The 17,589-nt window shown below is 42.3% G+C and overlaps 2 protein-coding genes across 2 annotated transcripts; one reads left to right on the top strand and one right to left on the bottom strand.

Annotated features, from left to right (window-relative positions):
- Positions 1–2,128: 2,128 nt before the first annotated feature.
- Positions 2,129–14,315, bottom strand: rasip1 (Ras interacting protein 1). The gene is given in 15 exon segments (XM_037676251.1): positions 2,129–2,449; positions 2,543–2,684; positions 3,054–3,217; positions 4,491–4,779; positions 7,338–7,450; positions 7,597–7,751; positions 8,034–8,074; positions 8,639–8,800; positions 8,891–9,478; positions 10,239–10,403; positions 10,534–10,769; positions 10,866–11,126; positions 11,240–11,685; positions 13,488–13,609; positions 14,297–14,315. Coding segments are annotated over 14 exon segments (3,063 nt in total). The 5' UTR covers positions 14,297–14,315; the 3' UTR covers positions 2,129–2,270.
- A 952-nt stretch (positions 14,316–15,267) lies between these two features.
- Positions 15,268–17,159, top strand: LOC119409370 (cytochrome c oxidase subunit 6B1). The gene is made up of 4 exons (XM_037676250.1): positions 15,268–15,336; positions 15,664–15,782; positions 16,196–16,296; positions 16,579–17,159. Exons 2-4 carry the CDS (start codon positions 15,677–15,679, stop codon positions 16,630–16,632), a joined length of 261 nt encoding a protein of 86 aa, XP_037532178.1. The 5' UTR covers positions 15,268–15,336; positions 15,664–15,676; the 3' UTR covers positions 16,633–17,159.
- The last annotated feature ends 430 nt before the right edge of the window (positions 17,160–17,589 follow it).

The following is a 17,589-nucleotide window of genomic DNA, read 5'->3' as shown; positions in this document are numbered from 1 at the left end:
CACCTCTGACCTTCTCCTCAGTCATCTCTTACACCCCCAGTCTGTCTTTCTGTCTGCCCGTGACCCAACAAAGATTCCCCTGCTCCCTTGTTTCCTTCCTGGCCTTAAGACAGGAGTCAGCCTTAGGCCATGCAAAATATTCCACTCTCACTTTGTTTTAGTTCAGAGCTGACTCTCTGGTGAGCGACGTGTCTCGTCCAGTCAGGCTTTTTAAACATTTTCAGTCTGGGACGCAAAATGACAAACCACATTCTGGAGTAATTTGGACCCAAACGGTCGTACTTTCTCGTCTGATTCCCTGATAGAGCCTGTCTCACTAGTTCCATCTTCTCTCCCCCCACCCACCCCCCAGAGAAAGACCTCACATTCTGACCTTTTGGCATTAAGTGCAACTTGAAAACATTCCTCATACTCCAGGCTTTGGGATGACGCAGGGCTCAGGTAAAGTGTTACCAGATAAGACATCGAGGCCCTGCCGGGTCGGAGCTGTTTGTGTTCAAGTGTGCGAGAGCCACGGGCTTTCTTTTTTTTTTTTTTTTCCCCTTCTGATTCCTGAAAGTTACTCCTGTGTGCTACAATGAACACAATCACTGTGGTCCACTGGGCCTCACACCAGCAGCGCTGCGTAACACGCTCGCCTCCCTACTGTTCCCCTTTTTTTCTTTTCATCCTTTTCTCCTCTGACTCAGCTGTTTTGTAGGAAACTCCGTCTCTTTGAAGAAGGGAAGAATCTTTCATTACTCCACAGCGAGGAGAGGGAAGGAGATGATAGGTGCCGAATGACTGCACCATTGTTTTTAACCCCTACTCCCTCTTTCCTTTACCGACCAATAATAATTGTGCTAATTACAGAGAGCCTCTACAACAGGTGTGGGGCAAAGCACCTGGGCGAAGAAGACGTCTGTGTGCAAATCTGGGTGAAAGTGTGCCTGACAGTTTGTCTTCATCAGTGATTTAGATCAGAGAACACGGAGTGTGTCACATGCTTACTAAACCTCCTTTGTTACCCGCCACAGACTCACATCACAACAGGCAGTGGTCACCACAGACTGCACTACTATAACACAATCGTGGCATGGATCTATACCAGCCTGACCCCCCTCCTCTCCCCTCATCTGCGTTTAATTATAAACCTACTACATCTGTATGACATTACTGGCCGGCTGAAATTAGCACACAAACATGGCCTCCCTCTCACTCACTCGCCACATTGAATTTCAAATGAGAGCGATTACAATCACCTAATTGACAAATGTTAACCACAGAGCTCTTCTTTACATGATTCATGATCTATAAGCGGTCGTGTTTTTTTCGAGGGGAGAACCTGAGGTGGGTGAGGAGGGGGGGGGAGTGGATGATGTAAGCAGAGCTTTCTCATGGGACTGATGTTTTGTCAAGCCTTTTACTGTAAAGGAGCTCTGAGGAGCTGACCGGAAGAAAGAAAGCCGTTTGGCTGCACACCAGAGGAGCAGCACGATACGTTTAGTTTTCTGAGACGTCACGGGGCCCTCCATCTCAAAACAAAGAAAGGAGCTGTGAATTATTTTTGCAGGACATCTGGCAGACTAGACTAAAGAACTGACTGGACAGGACAAACGTGGCCAACGAGTTCATTTTAGTCACTGTGGATGGTGAAATCACCTGACTGAGGGTTCCTGACAGCTGCGTTGTGATGAATTAAATCAACTTTTTATGGGACTGCACCACAGTAATGAAAGTAGAACCAGCACGCCTCATCAACCGACTTCTAAGTCGTTCAAAGTGGGCCTTTATGACCGCTTTAGGCCAGAAATAAAAGAAAGCAAGGTGGTGCTTTTGAAGCTGTTGATAATGGTTCAGCTTCTTATTTATCTGCAGACTCATCATTTTACGCCAAAGGGGAATGAGTCCTGCATTGCCACCTTGTGGAAGTTTTTTTTTTTTATGTTGTGGGAGATGAGAAGTGCCAAACCCCAGGGGCCCCTGCTGTGGGAAACAATAACCAAACGGAAACCGGGAAGGCTTTTAGACAAGAATTCAGCATTTTATTAAAAACAAGTCATTTGAAAACATTCAGGGAAGCCAAGAGAAAGAGTCACAGAAAGCATAACACTGTGTGGCCCAGCAGATATGAGTTTTCACTCCCTGGTTTAAACTGACTCAGACATAACAAAACCAGTATGTGTTTTGTTTGGAAATATATATATATATATTTTTTAAAACGGAGTAAATGAAACGATACGATCAATGGACGCGCATCCAGTTCAAATGTTTTCTGGTGCTTGCATTCTTCAGAGCCGGGTCCTCTGATTAGCAGGGAGCTCATCCTGATCGAGTCCCCACAGGAAAGTGCGGAGACGTGTCACTTCCTTTTGGAGCTCGGGGCTTGGGATTGGCTGCGAGAGGTCAAGGCGGGGCGTCTCATTGGGCAGGATGAGAGGAGGGTGGTCCAGAAAGCTCTCGAAGATGTCTAAAACATGACAAAACAAGGACAGGGAGAAAAAAATTAAAATAAAGCAAATAATTGTTGAATCCACACATTTGTAGGGTTTAATTATTTTACCTCCGCTCAGATCTGTGCCGGGTGGAGGAGCCCAGGAGGCTGGTGGAGCTCTGGTGGGTCCCAGTTTGTAATGAGTGAGCAGGTGGTGTAGCTGGGCAGGACTTACCAGTTCATGCTCTTCTTTTAGGCTGGACCAGGAGGACTGAAACACAGAGCCCATCAAAATCTCAAAGTATGGCTCTCAGCTGCTATCACACAAAGTTTTGGCTCAATGGCTGTAAAACTGACTGGAATATAACCATTTCTGAGTTTGTCAAAGCTACTTCAATATGGCAGCTATCATAAAATGATGTGACTCTAAGAAAATCAGTTGTAAATGATGGTTACTTTCTGAGTATTTTGTTAAAATCCATTCCCTGGTTCACGAGATATTTTGCTAACACAACAGACATGCACGCAGAGACTGCATCCACTTATATTTGTTGTTCTTGTCCAAACGTGGTGAATTCTTACAGGATATTTAATTTAGTGAAACCTCTGCTTTTATAGAGGTGATGCTGGCGTGTGTTACCTGAATGAGTCGGGTTTTGGGAACGCACAGGAAGTTGACGGTGATGGACAGCTTCTTCATAAATTCTGAAGCTATGTCTCCTAGCCCTGCCCCCTGCAGCCAGTCCAGAACCAGGTCCAGGTTTGTACGGATCTGGACTGCTCTGGACCATGAAAACAGCCCGTCTGGGGGGGGGGGGGGGGGGATGAGGTAAAAAACACAGGAAAACAAACACAAAAAAAACATGTAAAACTGGAGGAATTGCATTTCCTGTGAAAATGCAGTGTGAATGCTTATTGCAGAAGAATTTGTTGAAAAACAGCCAAAATTAGCTAAAAACATGCTGAAATGTAGCTGAAATGAAAGCACAAGCCTAAATTATCAGAAGAAAGCAGAAAGAACACATACTGTAGTAGCAGAATTAGGGTTAAATCAGCAAAAATGAGCACAAAAATTAGGAAAGAAGCTAAATGAGCAAAAGTCATCTAAAAAATAGAAGAAAATGCAGAAAGAAACAACCTACGAGAAGGAAGTGAACGAAGCTGAAATGAGCTAACAATGTGAAATTAGCCGAAAAAGCTCAAATTTGCATAAAACAGCTAAATAGGAGCAGAAATAGCAGAAAAAACTTAAACTAGCTGAAAAAAAACTGAAAGGAGCATGACAAGCTGAAATTAGCAGAAAGAAGTTAGTTAGGCTGAAAGAAGGAATTACCAAGACAAACTTGAGCTTATCTGAAAACAGCTGAAATTAGCTAAACATTTTCTTAAACGGTAGCTGAAAAGATAGAACGAGCTTAAATTAGCACAAGAAAGCAGAGAGAACACACGTTTGCCCAGTTAAGCTGAAAAAAAGCAGAAATTAGCAAAAAAAAAGTAGAAATTATCTGACAAAAAGCTGAAATTAGGAGAATAAAAAAGCTAAAAAGTAGCTAAAAAATGAAAGAAGCTGAAATTACAAGATAGAAGTGGAGAGAGCACATTTTTTCTAAAGTGGGCAGAAAACAGTTTAAATGAGTGCAAAAAATGTAGAATTAGCTGAAAAAGCTTAAATTAGCATAAAACAGCTGTAGAGTAGCTGAAATAGTAAAGCGGAAACACAGAAATAAGCTGAAAGGAGCATAACAAGTTGAAATAACCAGAAAGACATTAGAAGAAGCACAAAAATGTTGTAGTTAGCAGGAAGAATCTAAACGGAGCACAAAACAGCTAAAAAACCCAGCTGAAGTTAGCTGAAAGTAGCTGAAAAAATGTTTAAATTTGCACATGGAAGCTGAAAGAAACGGAACCAGAACAAAGGAGCAGTAAAATGTTGTAAACAGATCCAAAGATTTGAAGGCTATAAAATATATTTTATAAAAGTATAAAAGTATTTTTATATCCTGTCACTTCAGCGATATATTCTAACTGTTGCTTTATGACTCATGGTCGTTACTTGTTCTGCTCGGCGCCCTCTCACCTCTTTCCAGCAAAGTATTTAGCAGAGATGTGTTGGTGAAGAAGAAGAGGTAACCAAAAGTCTGGGAGGTGAGAGGCGGAGACAGGCACGCCTCACGAGACAGCATCAAGGAGCAGCGATACACTTCCACCAGTCCAGCAACCTTTGGAGGCAAGATGGACACGTCATCCACTTCTCCTTCTTTTCTCTCTTCTCCCTCTGCACTGCCGGCTGCGTCCTTCTCTTTCTCCTTCTCGTCGTTGGAAAAGGGGTTAGTGTCCAGGAGAGCTGGAAGTAGGGAGTACAGGGTCTTTGTGGGCAGACAGGACAGAAACTTTAGTTAATCCTTTGACTGCCCATTCATTCTAATTCAGCACAAACATTTAATATCCAGGGACCCTTACTTTTTCTGCTGCACCAGTGTTAGATCATAATTTGAAATTACTCATGAAATGTCTGAAAACAAATCAACTGGAACACTCATTTCATATTTTTCATGGGGTAAATGTTTATTTTTAATGGAATGAACCACCTTGTATTTAAACAATAATTTGGTTTAGTCTAAGTAAAAATTGTGTGTTGTAGTAGTAGTTTAAGGCGGAGCGGGGGTGCAGAGGCTAGAGAGGGTGGACCTGTGATTGGAGGGTCGCCAGGCAACTCCTCAGACCGACAACATCAAAATGTGTGTGGAAAGGTGAAACACCTGCACCTGCCTCCACCCTCATTTGCCCACTCTGGGCCCACGAGGAAGGCCCCTGACCCCTCCCTCCCCCACAGCTGCTCTCCCGGCACCACATGTGTGTGCGCACATGTGTAATGGGAAAAATGCAGATGATTAATTTCCCCATTGGGGATTAATAGAGTACAATTAAAAAAATAGGAATAAGTATCTTACCTGTAGTAGCTAACTGAACAGAACAAATTTCTGCCACCTAAAACAACATAAACTCAATTTTATTTCTTGTAGTTTGACCAATAGTAATACTTTCATCACCTTATAAGGCAAGTATTTCATTTGTCGCTAGTTTCTTCAAACAATATTCCATATGGCTGTGTGCAACTTTAGCATTATTTTATTTTATTTTTTTACCCTTTATTTATCCAGGTAGTCTCATTGAGCCACAAGCACTCATTTTCAAGAGAGACCTGTTTAGGGAGCAGATGGTGGGGGTTAAGGGCCTTGCTCATGGGCCCAGAGTGAGGAGAATGAGGGTAGGGGCAAGTGTGGGTGCTTCACCTATCCCACCCACATTTTTGATGTTGTCGGTACCGGGGCGTGAACCGGCGATCTTCCGATCACAGGCCCACCTCTCTAACCTCTGCGCCACCACTCCCCCAAATTATATATTCTACCACAGGTCAGAGTTTTCTGGTGTAAACCCAAAACAACCTCTGCAGACAGTAAAACTGAGTGGTTCAAAAGCAAAGACAACAAGTTGCTGTTATCGACATATAGCATAAATAGACACAGGAACATAATGTGGAAGTTGAAGCCAATGAGTGACCCCTGAAGTGGCTTCAGTACAGTGTAAACCAGTCCAAACAATGGAGGGGTCCTTTCCTGTTGCAGGCCCAACAGCCTGGAATACTCTTCCCTATGAATTGCGTGCCATCTCTGATCTGGTTTTGTTCAAAGCCAAATTGAAGACCTATTTATTTAAAAGGGCTTTTGATGTTTAACTTTTAGTATTTTAGTATTTAGTATTTTTATCTCCTTTATCTCCTTTTATTGTGGCTGTGTTTTTAATTTGCTCTGATTTTCTGTGCCCTGTTTTTATTAGTTTTATCTTGTAAAGCACTTTGGTCAATGCAAGGCATTGTTGGAAGGTACTATATAAATAAAGTTTATTATTATTATTATGAAATGGGACATTTGCTGGCATATTTTCTGCTTAAAACACACTATGATTGTGTGAGGGGGACTAGGCAGGACGCTCAGCCCCACATCTCAAACGTGCTGACTCTGGCTCCAAACAAACAACATGGCAGCACCCATCACTTTAGAACAACGGTCATCACCGGACATACCCTTAACTTTGAAGTTAAAAAGGATCCCTATTAGAGCCAGGCTGCACAGAGGAACTGTTGATTAAGAGAGAAGAACTCCTGGAAGACTCAGCTGATCTGCAGTAAGATAACTTCATTACCCAGAGTGCACACTGTTAGTGAAGCAGCACTAATGGCGTTCACTTGTAAAACGGCAACAACGTAAAGGTTGTCTTTAACAAAAGTAACGAGATCTGCCTTAAATCGTGGAAATGTATTCCCTACTCTGTTCTGAATAGCTCTTTGCTTAAATCCTCCATGCAAACATCTCACCAATTCTCCAAACACAGCTCCATCAGACGTCTCTTTACTGCAGGTAAGATACTGAGTGCTCATAGCTACTTCACACAACCCCACTTCAAATAACAGTCTTTAACTAAGCAGTAAAAGGCCTCAAAGATGACTAAAAGTGAATTCCCCCTCCTGCCTTATTGAGACCTTGTGCCCCCCGCAGGTGTTTTGAAGACAGAACATCTGTTTCAGCTCATTTCAGGAGAGTTCTTTCTTCAGAAACGGTTGATTTTAATCTGGTAAAGAAACTGAATGGAGCAAAAATCTTGAGGCATGGGCTGTAAAAGAAGACGGCGGTTCTGCCCACTGAACACATCTGGATCCTGACAGTTATACTTGTTAGAGTTAGAGTTAGCAGGTTAGAGTTAAATGTTTTTATGTGAATGCACATAAAAAAACTACAAATTATGTCCTCAATAAGACCAGTTTCTTGTTCTTTGTGGAGTTTGGATCTTCTATGTAGATTTTTTTAACACAAATTCAAGTGAGGACGATATATGTTTTTTGCGTGTCTGTTTTGTTTTGTCGTACCTTGGTGAGGTGATACACACACTGCTGGAAGGTGTGCATGATGACATCATCCAGCTGTGCCAGCGCCTCTGAGCAGGTGTCCATGTCAGCTGTCAGAACCGGATCCCCGGGGGCTTTCCAAGAAACAATCGGTGAGATCAATTAGAGGCTCAACGACAGCTTTTATTTCTGAGCTGACACAAAAAAAAAGATTGCTGCTAATTTGAAACTGTCGAGCTCCTCGAGCCAGTAATTTCCACCGTTTCCAAACTCCCCATACCTTCAAATTCCCACTCCTTCTCCATGTTTTCAACTTTGACCTGGAAGAAGTTCAGCAGCTCTGTTGCGTTGGACATCCAGAACATGAGGGGCCGCAGGTCGGACGACAGTGTTTGGACGTTGGGCGTGCTTATCTCCACGTCTTGCTCTGTGGAACTGCACGAGACGTTCGGGTGACTCCAGAGTTCTGTTATTCTGCACATTCTCCTGTGACTCGTTTGTTTGCGTTTTAAACCACACAGAGTAAAAAATAGGCCGAGCTATTATTACCCGGCTATATTTGAGCTTTTTCTTCAAACATAATTATTTTACGTTGCTGTCATCACACCGCAAAGATTTCCCCAAGATATAACAGCACGAGCACAACGATACCATGACTCACTCAGCAGGAGAGCTCTAAACAGAGGAAACATTACGCAGAGCAGAAAATCGTCTTACTTTTGCGTGGGATGCTTATCCCCGAATTCCTTAATGTTATCCTGCGAAGAGAGTTGGAGACACATCTTTTAGTGAGGGGGAGGTGGAGGAGGTGGGGTGACAGTCTGGCCCTGCAGCCAGGACAATTACAGCACATTTTCCAGCAGGAGGGAGGTGACATCAGCTCATCCTCGCTCCTGTTCGCCACCCCGGCAGGCCACAATGAAGGCCAATGTGTCTGCCTTTTTTTTTTCTCTGTCTGACTGAATGTGGTAATCTCACGTAGCCTACCTGCTGGTTTTCATTCCCCCTGCCGAGTTCGTTTAAGTGTCATGAAATGCTACATTTTCATTATGTTCATATACTGTAAAACCTTTCCACAGAACCCCACCTCAGAGGATTTGAACTGTCTTTTAAAAATTGTCTAACACCAAATCATGACCATTTAACCAAAAGTAACTACTTTAGCACAAGCTAATCTACATAAAAATATAAAAAAGTAAAGATCAAATTTACAGTCTAAGTAACACAGCAGCTGGTCTGGGTGATTTGATTTGTTGCATTTTTACCTGTAAGGTTCATTTTATGCATCATAATATGTGTTAGTGTTTTTATGCTTTGCTTACCCAGACGATCTCTTTGATCAGATTGGCTGATTTGAGTAATATCTGAGGTGTGAGAGCAGGGTCCAGGTGTTTGGAGGCGTGATCAATCATGATTGACAGCAGATATGCAGGAGCTAAAGGCCCCCCACCAGAGTCTGGAGAGGAATTTTTAGAGATTATCTCCTGAAAGAGAGAATAGAAATTAAAAAAATGTGAATTATGACACCATATTTGTTAAGAGTGGAGTTTACACCTACTGTCTGGGTGTCTCACCTGTAACAAGGTATCTGCGTGGCGGGAATGGAACTTCAACACTGCCTCAGTGGACCCCAGATAATTCCTCAGTGCCTCTTGTCTGTCCGCTACACCTGAAGGGCAGCAGGTGGTGGACATGTCGGCCTCCCATAGCAGCGTCAGTGCAAGCGGCGGGGCAGGGCTCACACGAGGGTCACGGTACAAGAACAGGAAGTGGTCTCCCAGACCAATCACATCCCCGGGCCTTAGGACAGTCTCCCTGTACATGGCCACTCCATTGTGCGTGACTACACCTCCTCTGAAGGGTCGCATCAGAGCTGGGGTGGAAGTTGATTTAATTAAACTTTATGTTTAATTGTTGTTTTTTATTTCACTCTTTTTAGATTGAGGGGTTTTGATACCTTGTCCAGTGGGCGTCTCTGGAACAGCAGCGTCTCTCCTGACCAGCAGGTGTCTGACCAAAAGGTCAGGGGCGGACAGGAACGTATCCACCTTCAGGGGCTTCTTCCCCTTCCTCTCTCTTTCTCTATCCTTCTCCCTCTCGTTTATTGTGGGTTTTCTCCCAAACACATGCGTATGCCCCGTCATGATGTACAAAACAAAGTCCTGCACAAAACACACATCAGACAATCATGGAGGTCTGTTATCAGCTAGGTTTATATCAACCTCCCATCGGACGTTAAGATGAACAGAAGGTTGTTGATAGAGACTGAAGTGTGTCACAGTTTGTAACAATGGGGACCTGTATGAGGTCATTGTGTGAGATGGAGTGATGTGCACAGAGGGGTTTTGTACACAGGATGGGTAAATTGTTGGGGCTTTGTGTTGCTTTGTGCTGGAATCTGAATGGGAGAAGCCTTCAGAAGGTTGGGAACCTTGATGGTATGTGGCGATTACAGACATGCAGGTATGATGTCATGTACTGGGTGTGTGCATGCGTGTTCCTCTGCACAGCTCTGTTAGTCTTCATTTGCATATGTGCACATAAGCCATAAGTGCTTATGTGCATGTTGGGTGTTGTTTATGGCTTTTTCTGTAAATGGTAAATGGACTACTTATATAACGCCTTTCTATCTTATCAAGATACTCAAAGCTCTTTACAGCACAATCTGCACTCATCTACCCATTCATACATCACTCTACTAGATCTATAAAAAGATTAGTCAGTGCTTTATCACATTCATACACCAATGGGACACACATCGGCAGCAATGAGGGGTTCAGTGTCTTGCCCAGGGACACTTCGGCATGTGACTGCTGGTAGAATCGAACCCCCAACTCTTGCACTGGAGGATGGTTGCCATAATCTCTCAGCCACAGCCGCCCCATACATCTGTATATGATATCATCTATCAGCATGCCTTGCCTTGCTCTGATCATAGCCCTGCAGCAACAGGAAGTAGGGCCGGTCTGTGGGGGGAAGGATCAGGCTTTGTGACATCACTTCCAGGTCACAGCTGGAGTAATCCTTCTCATGGTCTGCTGGCTGATTTGTCCATCGGACCTTCGCTTCAGCTCTCGATGCTCTGACCTGAAGAGAAGGTTGAATAAACGGTGGTTTGATGCCATTTATCCTGAGGTGAAATAGTCACCAGTTTTGGACAAAACACCTCCAGATTTATGAAAATAAGATATTTTAAATATTTGATCATCTTTGTTACCTGTCCTGGCTGTGGGCTGATCATGCTCACAATGTTCTTTCTGTCCGGCGCCACTTCGTTGTTGTTGGGGCGGTTGCCTGAACCACGCGGGTCATTGCTGACATGGTTGCCTTGACGGCGGCGCAAACTCAAGTTCATGTCGCTGATGCTTCGCCGGAGTTCACTGTTCCTTGCACGGTGACCGCTGTCGCTTCCATCTGGTCCCGATGACATTCTGCTCCTCCGCCAGCGCACACCTGTTGGGCAGACGATCACAGCGTCCATTTGTTGTGTAACGCATTAAGAGCCAGAGTTACCTTCACATGCTACCGTCTGCTGAGTGTCACACATACCACTGTGGCTCTCCCCCTTCTTCTCCCGCTCCTTCTCCTTCTCTCTTTCTTCTCTCTCATAGTCTTCCTTCCTTTGGATTTCAAAGCGTCGCTCAAACCCATCCTTAGGCCGCCACATGTCCACCAACAACAAAGGACATTCCCATGGGGCAACGCTTCTGCGGCACTCTGTCTCCCATTTGGTAGTCCCATCTGGCTGCTGGACAGGCTTTCCAATGACATCACACAACAAGAAGTCCTCAGGGCTGTGTTTCTGGATAACTAAAAGGTCATGAAGGAAGAGGAGAGCAGTTATTTTCCCTTAAACAGCTGCTTATTACCAACTGGTTGCACAGCAGAGATCCAAAGGAGAGAAAAACAGTTGTTTCTCATACCTGCATCTTCCGTCTCCTCCCGTTCTCTGTCCGTGTAGCGAGTGATGACCTGGTCGATGAGCTGCCTGGCTGTGGAGTGAATGTTGGCCAGCAGAGAGCGATAGTTGGCGCCGCCGTAGAGAGCATCCCCATAGATCTTGATCAGGCCTGTGGAGGAGCCAGTGGGCAAGTAGTGGTGGGAGGAAGGGGCAGCCGATTGAGCCCAGATCTCTCTCTCTGTCTCCCCCACCGCCCGGTCCCGGTCACTGTTGGAACGTCCCCGCAGGAAGAGATGAGAGAGACGCTTTGTGCGGGACTGGGGGCCAGCGGGCCGAGGCCTGAGGACGGCCGGGGAAGGAGACGGGGATGGGGAAGGGGAAGCCAGCGAAGGGGTGGAGTTGGAAAGGGAAGAGGAAGGAGCAGAGGGGGCCTCGTGGAGCGAGGCTGCGTCAGAGCTGGTAGTGGACCTGGACACACCAGAGAGGAAGAAACAGATGGAGGGGACAGGAAGGAGAAAGGAAGTCAGGAAGTCAGCTGTAAATTATTACTGAAAAACAAAGAGAAAAAGACGGGAAGATAACCGTCCTGAAAATATATTAAAACACATTAAAACAGCTGCGACTGCGTCAAAAACAACCTGTTGTGTTGGCTGCAATGAAATAACGATGGTTAAACCCACAAACTCTATCAGAGCAACTGTGCCATTACACCAGACACCAGTTTAAAATACTCAAGTTCAAGGTTCTTTACTGTCATTCACATCGCATGTGGTACATGAGGTGGAACGAAATTTTATACTCAAGGTCCCAGTTATATACAAAAATAGCAAAAATTACTGTGAAAATAACACAAAATAATAACACAATAATAATAATTAAATAAATAAATAATAACTCAAAAATACTGTGTTGTTTTGTATCTTCTGTGTCTTCCTGTCTTGTGTGCACCATATTTCTGCCATGCACTGTCACAGCAGCACGCTCTAGTGACAACAAGTACAAACAGCAACAGAACATAAACACATTCAACATGTAAACCATGACACAGTCCTATTTGTAATCCCGTTCTAGGTTAAATTCAGACTAAACCAACCCTGGGTAGTTTTACCTCAGCAGGGCTGAGTTATCAATTCAACATCAACGGACCGGGTTAAGTTTTCTACTCAAAAAATGAATTAAATGTGTCTTTTTTTATTACATAAAGTGACTAAAAAGACGAGTTAAAACTAATTCAAAGTCTGCCTTGATTCAATTTAGGTTGGTGCAAGCTAGCTGGTGCTAATAGTGTCAGTTATTTAGCTCAAACAAGTGTCATTTTAGGAACATAAATCTAGGGGGTCAAAATTTATTAATTTTTTATTTTAAATAAAATATTTATATGTATTTTTTAACACAATAGATCAAAAACCAGGTTTGAGTTAAAAAAAAAAAGCACACCAAGGGTATGGGCCACTGGGCACCAACTTTTTAGGGAAGGCCATAGCCCCCCCCGGCCCCCCTTGGTGGTGCCCTTGTTAATGAACCTAACCAGGTCAAACATCTTCTTAATAGTTTCCTGATGCATGCTTTTTTTTTTTTTGAATGTCCAGAGGACCAGATTTAACTTTTTTTTAGACTTCTTAATAGTTGTTTTAATCGTCTTTCTTTTACTTTTTACATCCTAAAGCTACCGTGGCCCTGAAGCATAAATGAACAACATTTTAAAAAACTGAATTACATTAAGCAAAAGCAGAAGTGGCTGAAGCGGAAGTGGCCGGAATCACATTTGAAACAACGGAATGACATTAAGCCAAAGCGGAAGTAGCCAAAGCGGAAGTGGCCAGAATCAAATTGGAAAAAACGGAATTACATTTTGGCTTAATGTAATTCTGTTTTTTTCTAATGTGATTCCGTTTTGTTCAAATGTAATTCCGTATTGTCAAATGTTGTTTATTTACACCTCAGGGCCACCGTATAAAGCAGAGGTCCAGTTAAGTTCTATTTGGTTACCTTCTGGTTTAAAATGGTGAACAGTGAAAAATGACACAGTTAATCTTCAACCGAACAACAGGGTCAAACTTTTTGACTCAATATTTGGTCAAACCAAACCAACCTCTGACCCTACAACTTTAACTCAACTGAGTCATCAAAACAACACAGCTTTTTTTAGTGTGTATCAATGGAAGTAGGATAATCAACACACAAATTCTTATGATGAAGTATACTATAACTGACGGTCATGAAAAAATAGGAAAAAGAAGCCAAAAAGATTAGAATAATTTCAGACTGACTTGACAGAGATGGCGCTGGGCCAACGGCGTCCTAGTTTGGCAAAATGTTTCCTGGGAGAGTTGATCCACAAACCGACTGGGAAGTGCAGCTTTCTGAAGCGAGGACTGCCAGGCCCCTCCATCTGACCAGGAAGAACGCACACATGAAGCTGATATTTATTTCTATTTAAACATTTCAATAATCTGTCGTGTGTCAAGATTCTATAAATGTAATGTTTTCACCAGTCTGTGCTCGAGCTGCATGTGTGTTTCATCAAAACCTGGACTGAAACAATAAAACAATGATGTGATGTCATTATCGAAAAAGAACAAACAGGATACCTGCAGTGGGCTGTCAACATGGTGAAGACAAACAAGAAGAAATGCCTCCTGTCCACACACACGCACACACTCCTCAAAAAAAGCCCCTGAAAATCCTCAAACAGGAAGCGTGTTTTTCAGGACTCATGTCCAGCTGTCGCAGAGACCGGGAAAATCCCACTTCAAAGGTCACTACTGTCCATTTCTCAGCGATGCTTCTATGTTAAAATTCCTGTTGCAGGTCAAAAACACCTGTTTTAATTATTTTTTAAATCAACCCTAGGATCAAAGTTTGATGTTACAGGTAAACATATTGAACCTGTGTGAAAAATCTACCAGATTCCCTTAAAATATCAACCGTGACGACTTACAACCTGCCATGAACATCCACACAATTAACCTGTTTTTGCCTGTTTACTGAGCCTCTTTTAGTTCATGTGCCGATCTCTACCAAAGACAAAAAAAAAAAGCAAAATAAAGAAATTGAAAAAAGTTTTTATGACACTTACCCACAATTATTTCTGTGAAGCGATTTATGATTATCCTTCGTCGCCAAACTATGAAAATGCAGCTTAAAGAGCCCCAAAATCTGTTCATGTGTCCTCCTCACGACAAAAAAATCATTTTTCAAAAGGCCTCAGCTCATCACGCACTTATAAAGACATCTTTGATGCTAATAGTTTCTCAGTTTTGTCTTCTCTTTACTAAAAAGTACTTCTTAGTTTTTCTTTTTAAAGGGGTTTGGATCTGCTGCCTCCCTTTTTCTGGTTCTCAGCCGCTCTGGGTCTATAGATAGAGTAACGGGCCTATTGTTCCAAGTGACAGAATTTCCTTCCTTTGCTTTGGACAACACCTATATCCTGACTGGGGGAGAAAGAAAAGAAGAGATTGGTAGAAAAGGAGGGAAGGGTAAATTTACACATATGTGAGCTTATTCATCTTCATCAGAACATGATGTTACAACAAATAAATATAAATCTCTTTTTTTGGTTTGTTAAAAAGACTCCTTTGTCCTAATGTGGATTAATGGACAGTCAAAGTTCATGAAGGAGTAATGTTGTTGCCATTCAAACCAGGCAAACTGCTGGAACTTCTAATGGGAGAAATATCTAAACAAACTCAAAAAAACTCCTCCCTGAGATGTTTTGCTGGATGAAGGAAACACACACAGTGACAGGAAGTTTTATGTAGACACCTGTGACCCTTGACCTGGTCTTCCACAGGAAGATGCTGTCAAAAAAGGACAAGTCTCAATTCATGGCTGTTTGTTTCTTATGTCTAGACCAAAAGTGGACAAAAAACGCTTCACCACTCCTAAAAACCTATAAAACTGAACGTTTTGTTTACGAATAAAACAAATAGTTTAACACACAGAACTTGTTAAAATAATTTATAAAATCCTGACATCTGAGAGGATGTTTGTGCTCACGTCAAAGCCATATTGGCGTCAAATCTTACGCAAGAGCGCTACGACTTCATTTCCCAGCATCCTCAGCGCGTCGCTAAAATCGACTATTTCCGGTTAAGACGCGAAAGTCGAGGTCCCAAGGTTAGTTGTGTGAACCTTCGAACTTTTACGCTTTTGTGAATCAGCTTCATGTAATCTAGTTTGTGAAGTTTGTGTTTGTTTCTTAAAAAACGCAGTTGACGTTCCGCTATTTTCTGAAGGTGTTTATTAAAGGCCAGAAACGGATAGCGTTAGCCGCATGCTAACTAGCATAATGGGCTACTCAAATTAATATTTTGTTTAGGTACAGTAATCTAAGTCTTAGCACTTCTTAGATAGTTCTTTAATGATGTTGTTTATCTCCTCATCTTTATTTGTTTGTTTTATTTGTAAGCTAATGGATTTTGTCTCATTTCACCATCATTAAAGCTAACGCACAAATATGGCAGACCTTCTTGAAGAAAACCTTCAAAACTACAAGACCGCTCCGTTTGACGCCCGGTTCCCCAACACCAACCAGACCCGCAACTGTTACCAGAACTACCTTGGTGAGGACATGATAGAGGTCCACATGTATGACTGACTAAATGGTTTATGTTGACATTGTGAAGAAAGGTGGTGGTTCTGAAAGCTCCATAAACACAACTTTTATGCAAATGTCTTCTGGTCAATAACATTGTCACACATTTGTCACGAATAACTGGTACGGAAATTGGTGGTACTGCTCAATGTTTTTGTATTTGTTGTTCATAGACAACATTTATAGACTTTATTATAAGAACACAGCAAAACATGTTTTTTGAAACAAAACCTCTGATAACACATCCTTAAGTTGTTTTGTAAACACCAGCATGCTTTTATGTTTTTAGTCATTTTAAAATCTTGCAAAGCCACTATTCAAATATCCAGTTACTGTTTGTCATATTTGTAACCCTTTTTTAAATACCCTTTCCTGCTTCAGATTACCACAGGTGCAACAAGACCCTGGCAGCCAAAAAACAGGATTTGACCCCCTGCATGTGGTACCAGAAGGTTTATAAAAGCCTCTGTCCCATAAACTGGGTAAGTGGTTGGATTTACACATATGACCTCACTACTGTAAGCCTATGAATTTTTCTAAATTTGTTTCATAAAGAAAACGAATATCAGCTTTTTCTTTGCTATCCCACAATTTGTTGTTTTATTACTTAATGACAATAACAATGTTTCTTCTTTATGATATACAGCATATCTCTAAATATACTTTTATTTGTTGCATTTGAACCATTTGCTGTGATGTGATGCATGTAAAGCAGATTATGTATTGATTCTTGTTTGTAACAAAGTTTTTCTTTATCTCAACAGGTGGAGAAATGGGACGAGCAGGTAGAAAACGGAAGCTTCCCTGGAAAGATCTGAACCGTCCTGGTACTAGTCTGGGTGCTTTCGCCTAAATCTGTGTAGTGTGCATGAAAACCTTTTCCAAAACAGTTGTTACATTGTCATTTTCGTTGTTACCTCTGATGCTAGCTCATGCACAAATTGTAAAATCTGAAGGTTTCTTGTTTCTTACTGTGTTCTTAAGGAATACAGTGTAGAAATATTCCTACATTGTTTAATAGGAAGTTTTAGGATTTGGTTACATGGGTTTAACGTTTCATCAGTACAGTTAACAGACGGCAGACTTGAGTGGCTTCTCCTAAGGTAATCATTGTATGTTAGTTACTGTGCTTGTTCAGGGGGGAAGTAATGGAAATGGAAAATACTTTCATTGGTGTTTAAATCATTTCAGTGCTCCATGACTTGATTAAAGCATAAAGGAACTGACACTTCAATAATAGGCCTACCTCAAACACTCTGTAAGCATACACACGCTCACACACTGGTCATCTGAAAGAGTTTTAAAAATGACAATTCTAATAAACAAGTGTATTCGACTGGTTGAAGTTCAAGAGGCTGATCTTTTTTATTTATGGTTGTTTCGTAAAACAACTTGTTTCATCTTGGTACACTTCCAGTTTAACTTGTTCTCCTTATGGATTATTTGCTGCAGCCTTTAAATGTCTTGCTGACAGTAATGATGCCTTCAAAACCATGCATTTCTTTGTAAGATGGCTCTGAAAGTGGTGGGTGTCTTATTTACCAGGAGGTGGTGGGAGTGATGGAGCCAGCTGCTGGATTAGATGCATCTTCAAATGGTTACCACAAGGTGGCATCGTTAGATCAGTGGAAGAAAGCAGCTAATAGAACCATGGCAGGTTCACAAAAGTAGCAGAAATTAACCACAAAGCAATAGTCTACATTTGCTGACGTCCTCCCAGTACAGATGGGTCAAAATATCCAGAACACTGGACCGGAAGCTACAAATTATTTGCA

Source organism: Nematolebias whitei, chromosome 5 (genome assembly GCF_014905685.2).
Source record: "Nematolebias whitei isolate Nwh7 chromosome 5, NemWhi1, whole genome shotgun sequence".
Lineage (NCBI taxonomy): Eukaryota > Metazoa > Chordata > Actinopteri > Cyprinodontiformes > Rivulidae > Nematolebias > Nematolebias whitei.
The sequence above is the reverse complement of the archived record's forward strand: the minus strand, read 5'-3'. Positions and strand labels throughout refer to the sequence as shown.

Bases quoted from the DNA above. Each gene is read 5' to 3' on its own strand.
- LOC119409370 (XM_037676250.1), top strand. From the start codon at position 15,677: ATGGCAGACCTTCTTGAAGAAAACCTTCAAAACTACAAGACCGCTCCG. The intron at 15,783-16,195 runs GTGAGGACATGA...TTCCTGCTTCAG, and splicing joins CTGTTACCAGAACTACCTTG to ATTACCACAGGTGCAACAAG. The intron at 16,297-16,578 runs GTAAGTGGTTGG...TTATCTCAACAG, and splicing joins GCCTCTGTCCCATAAACTGG to GTGGAGAAATGGGACGAGCA.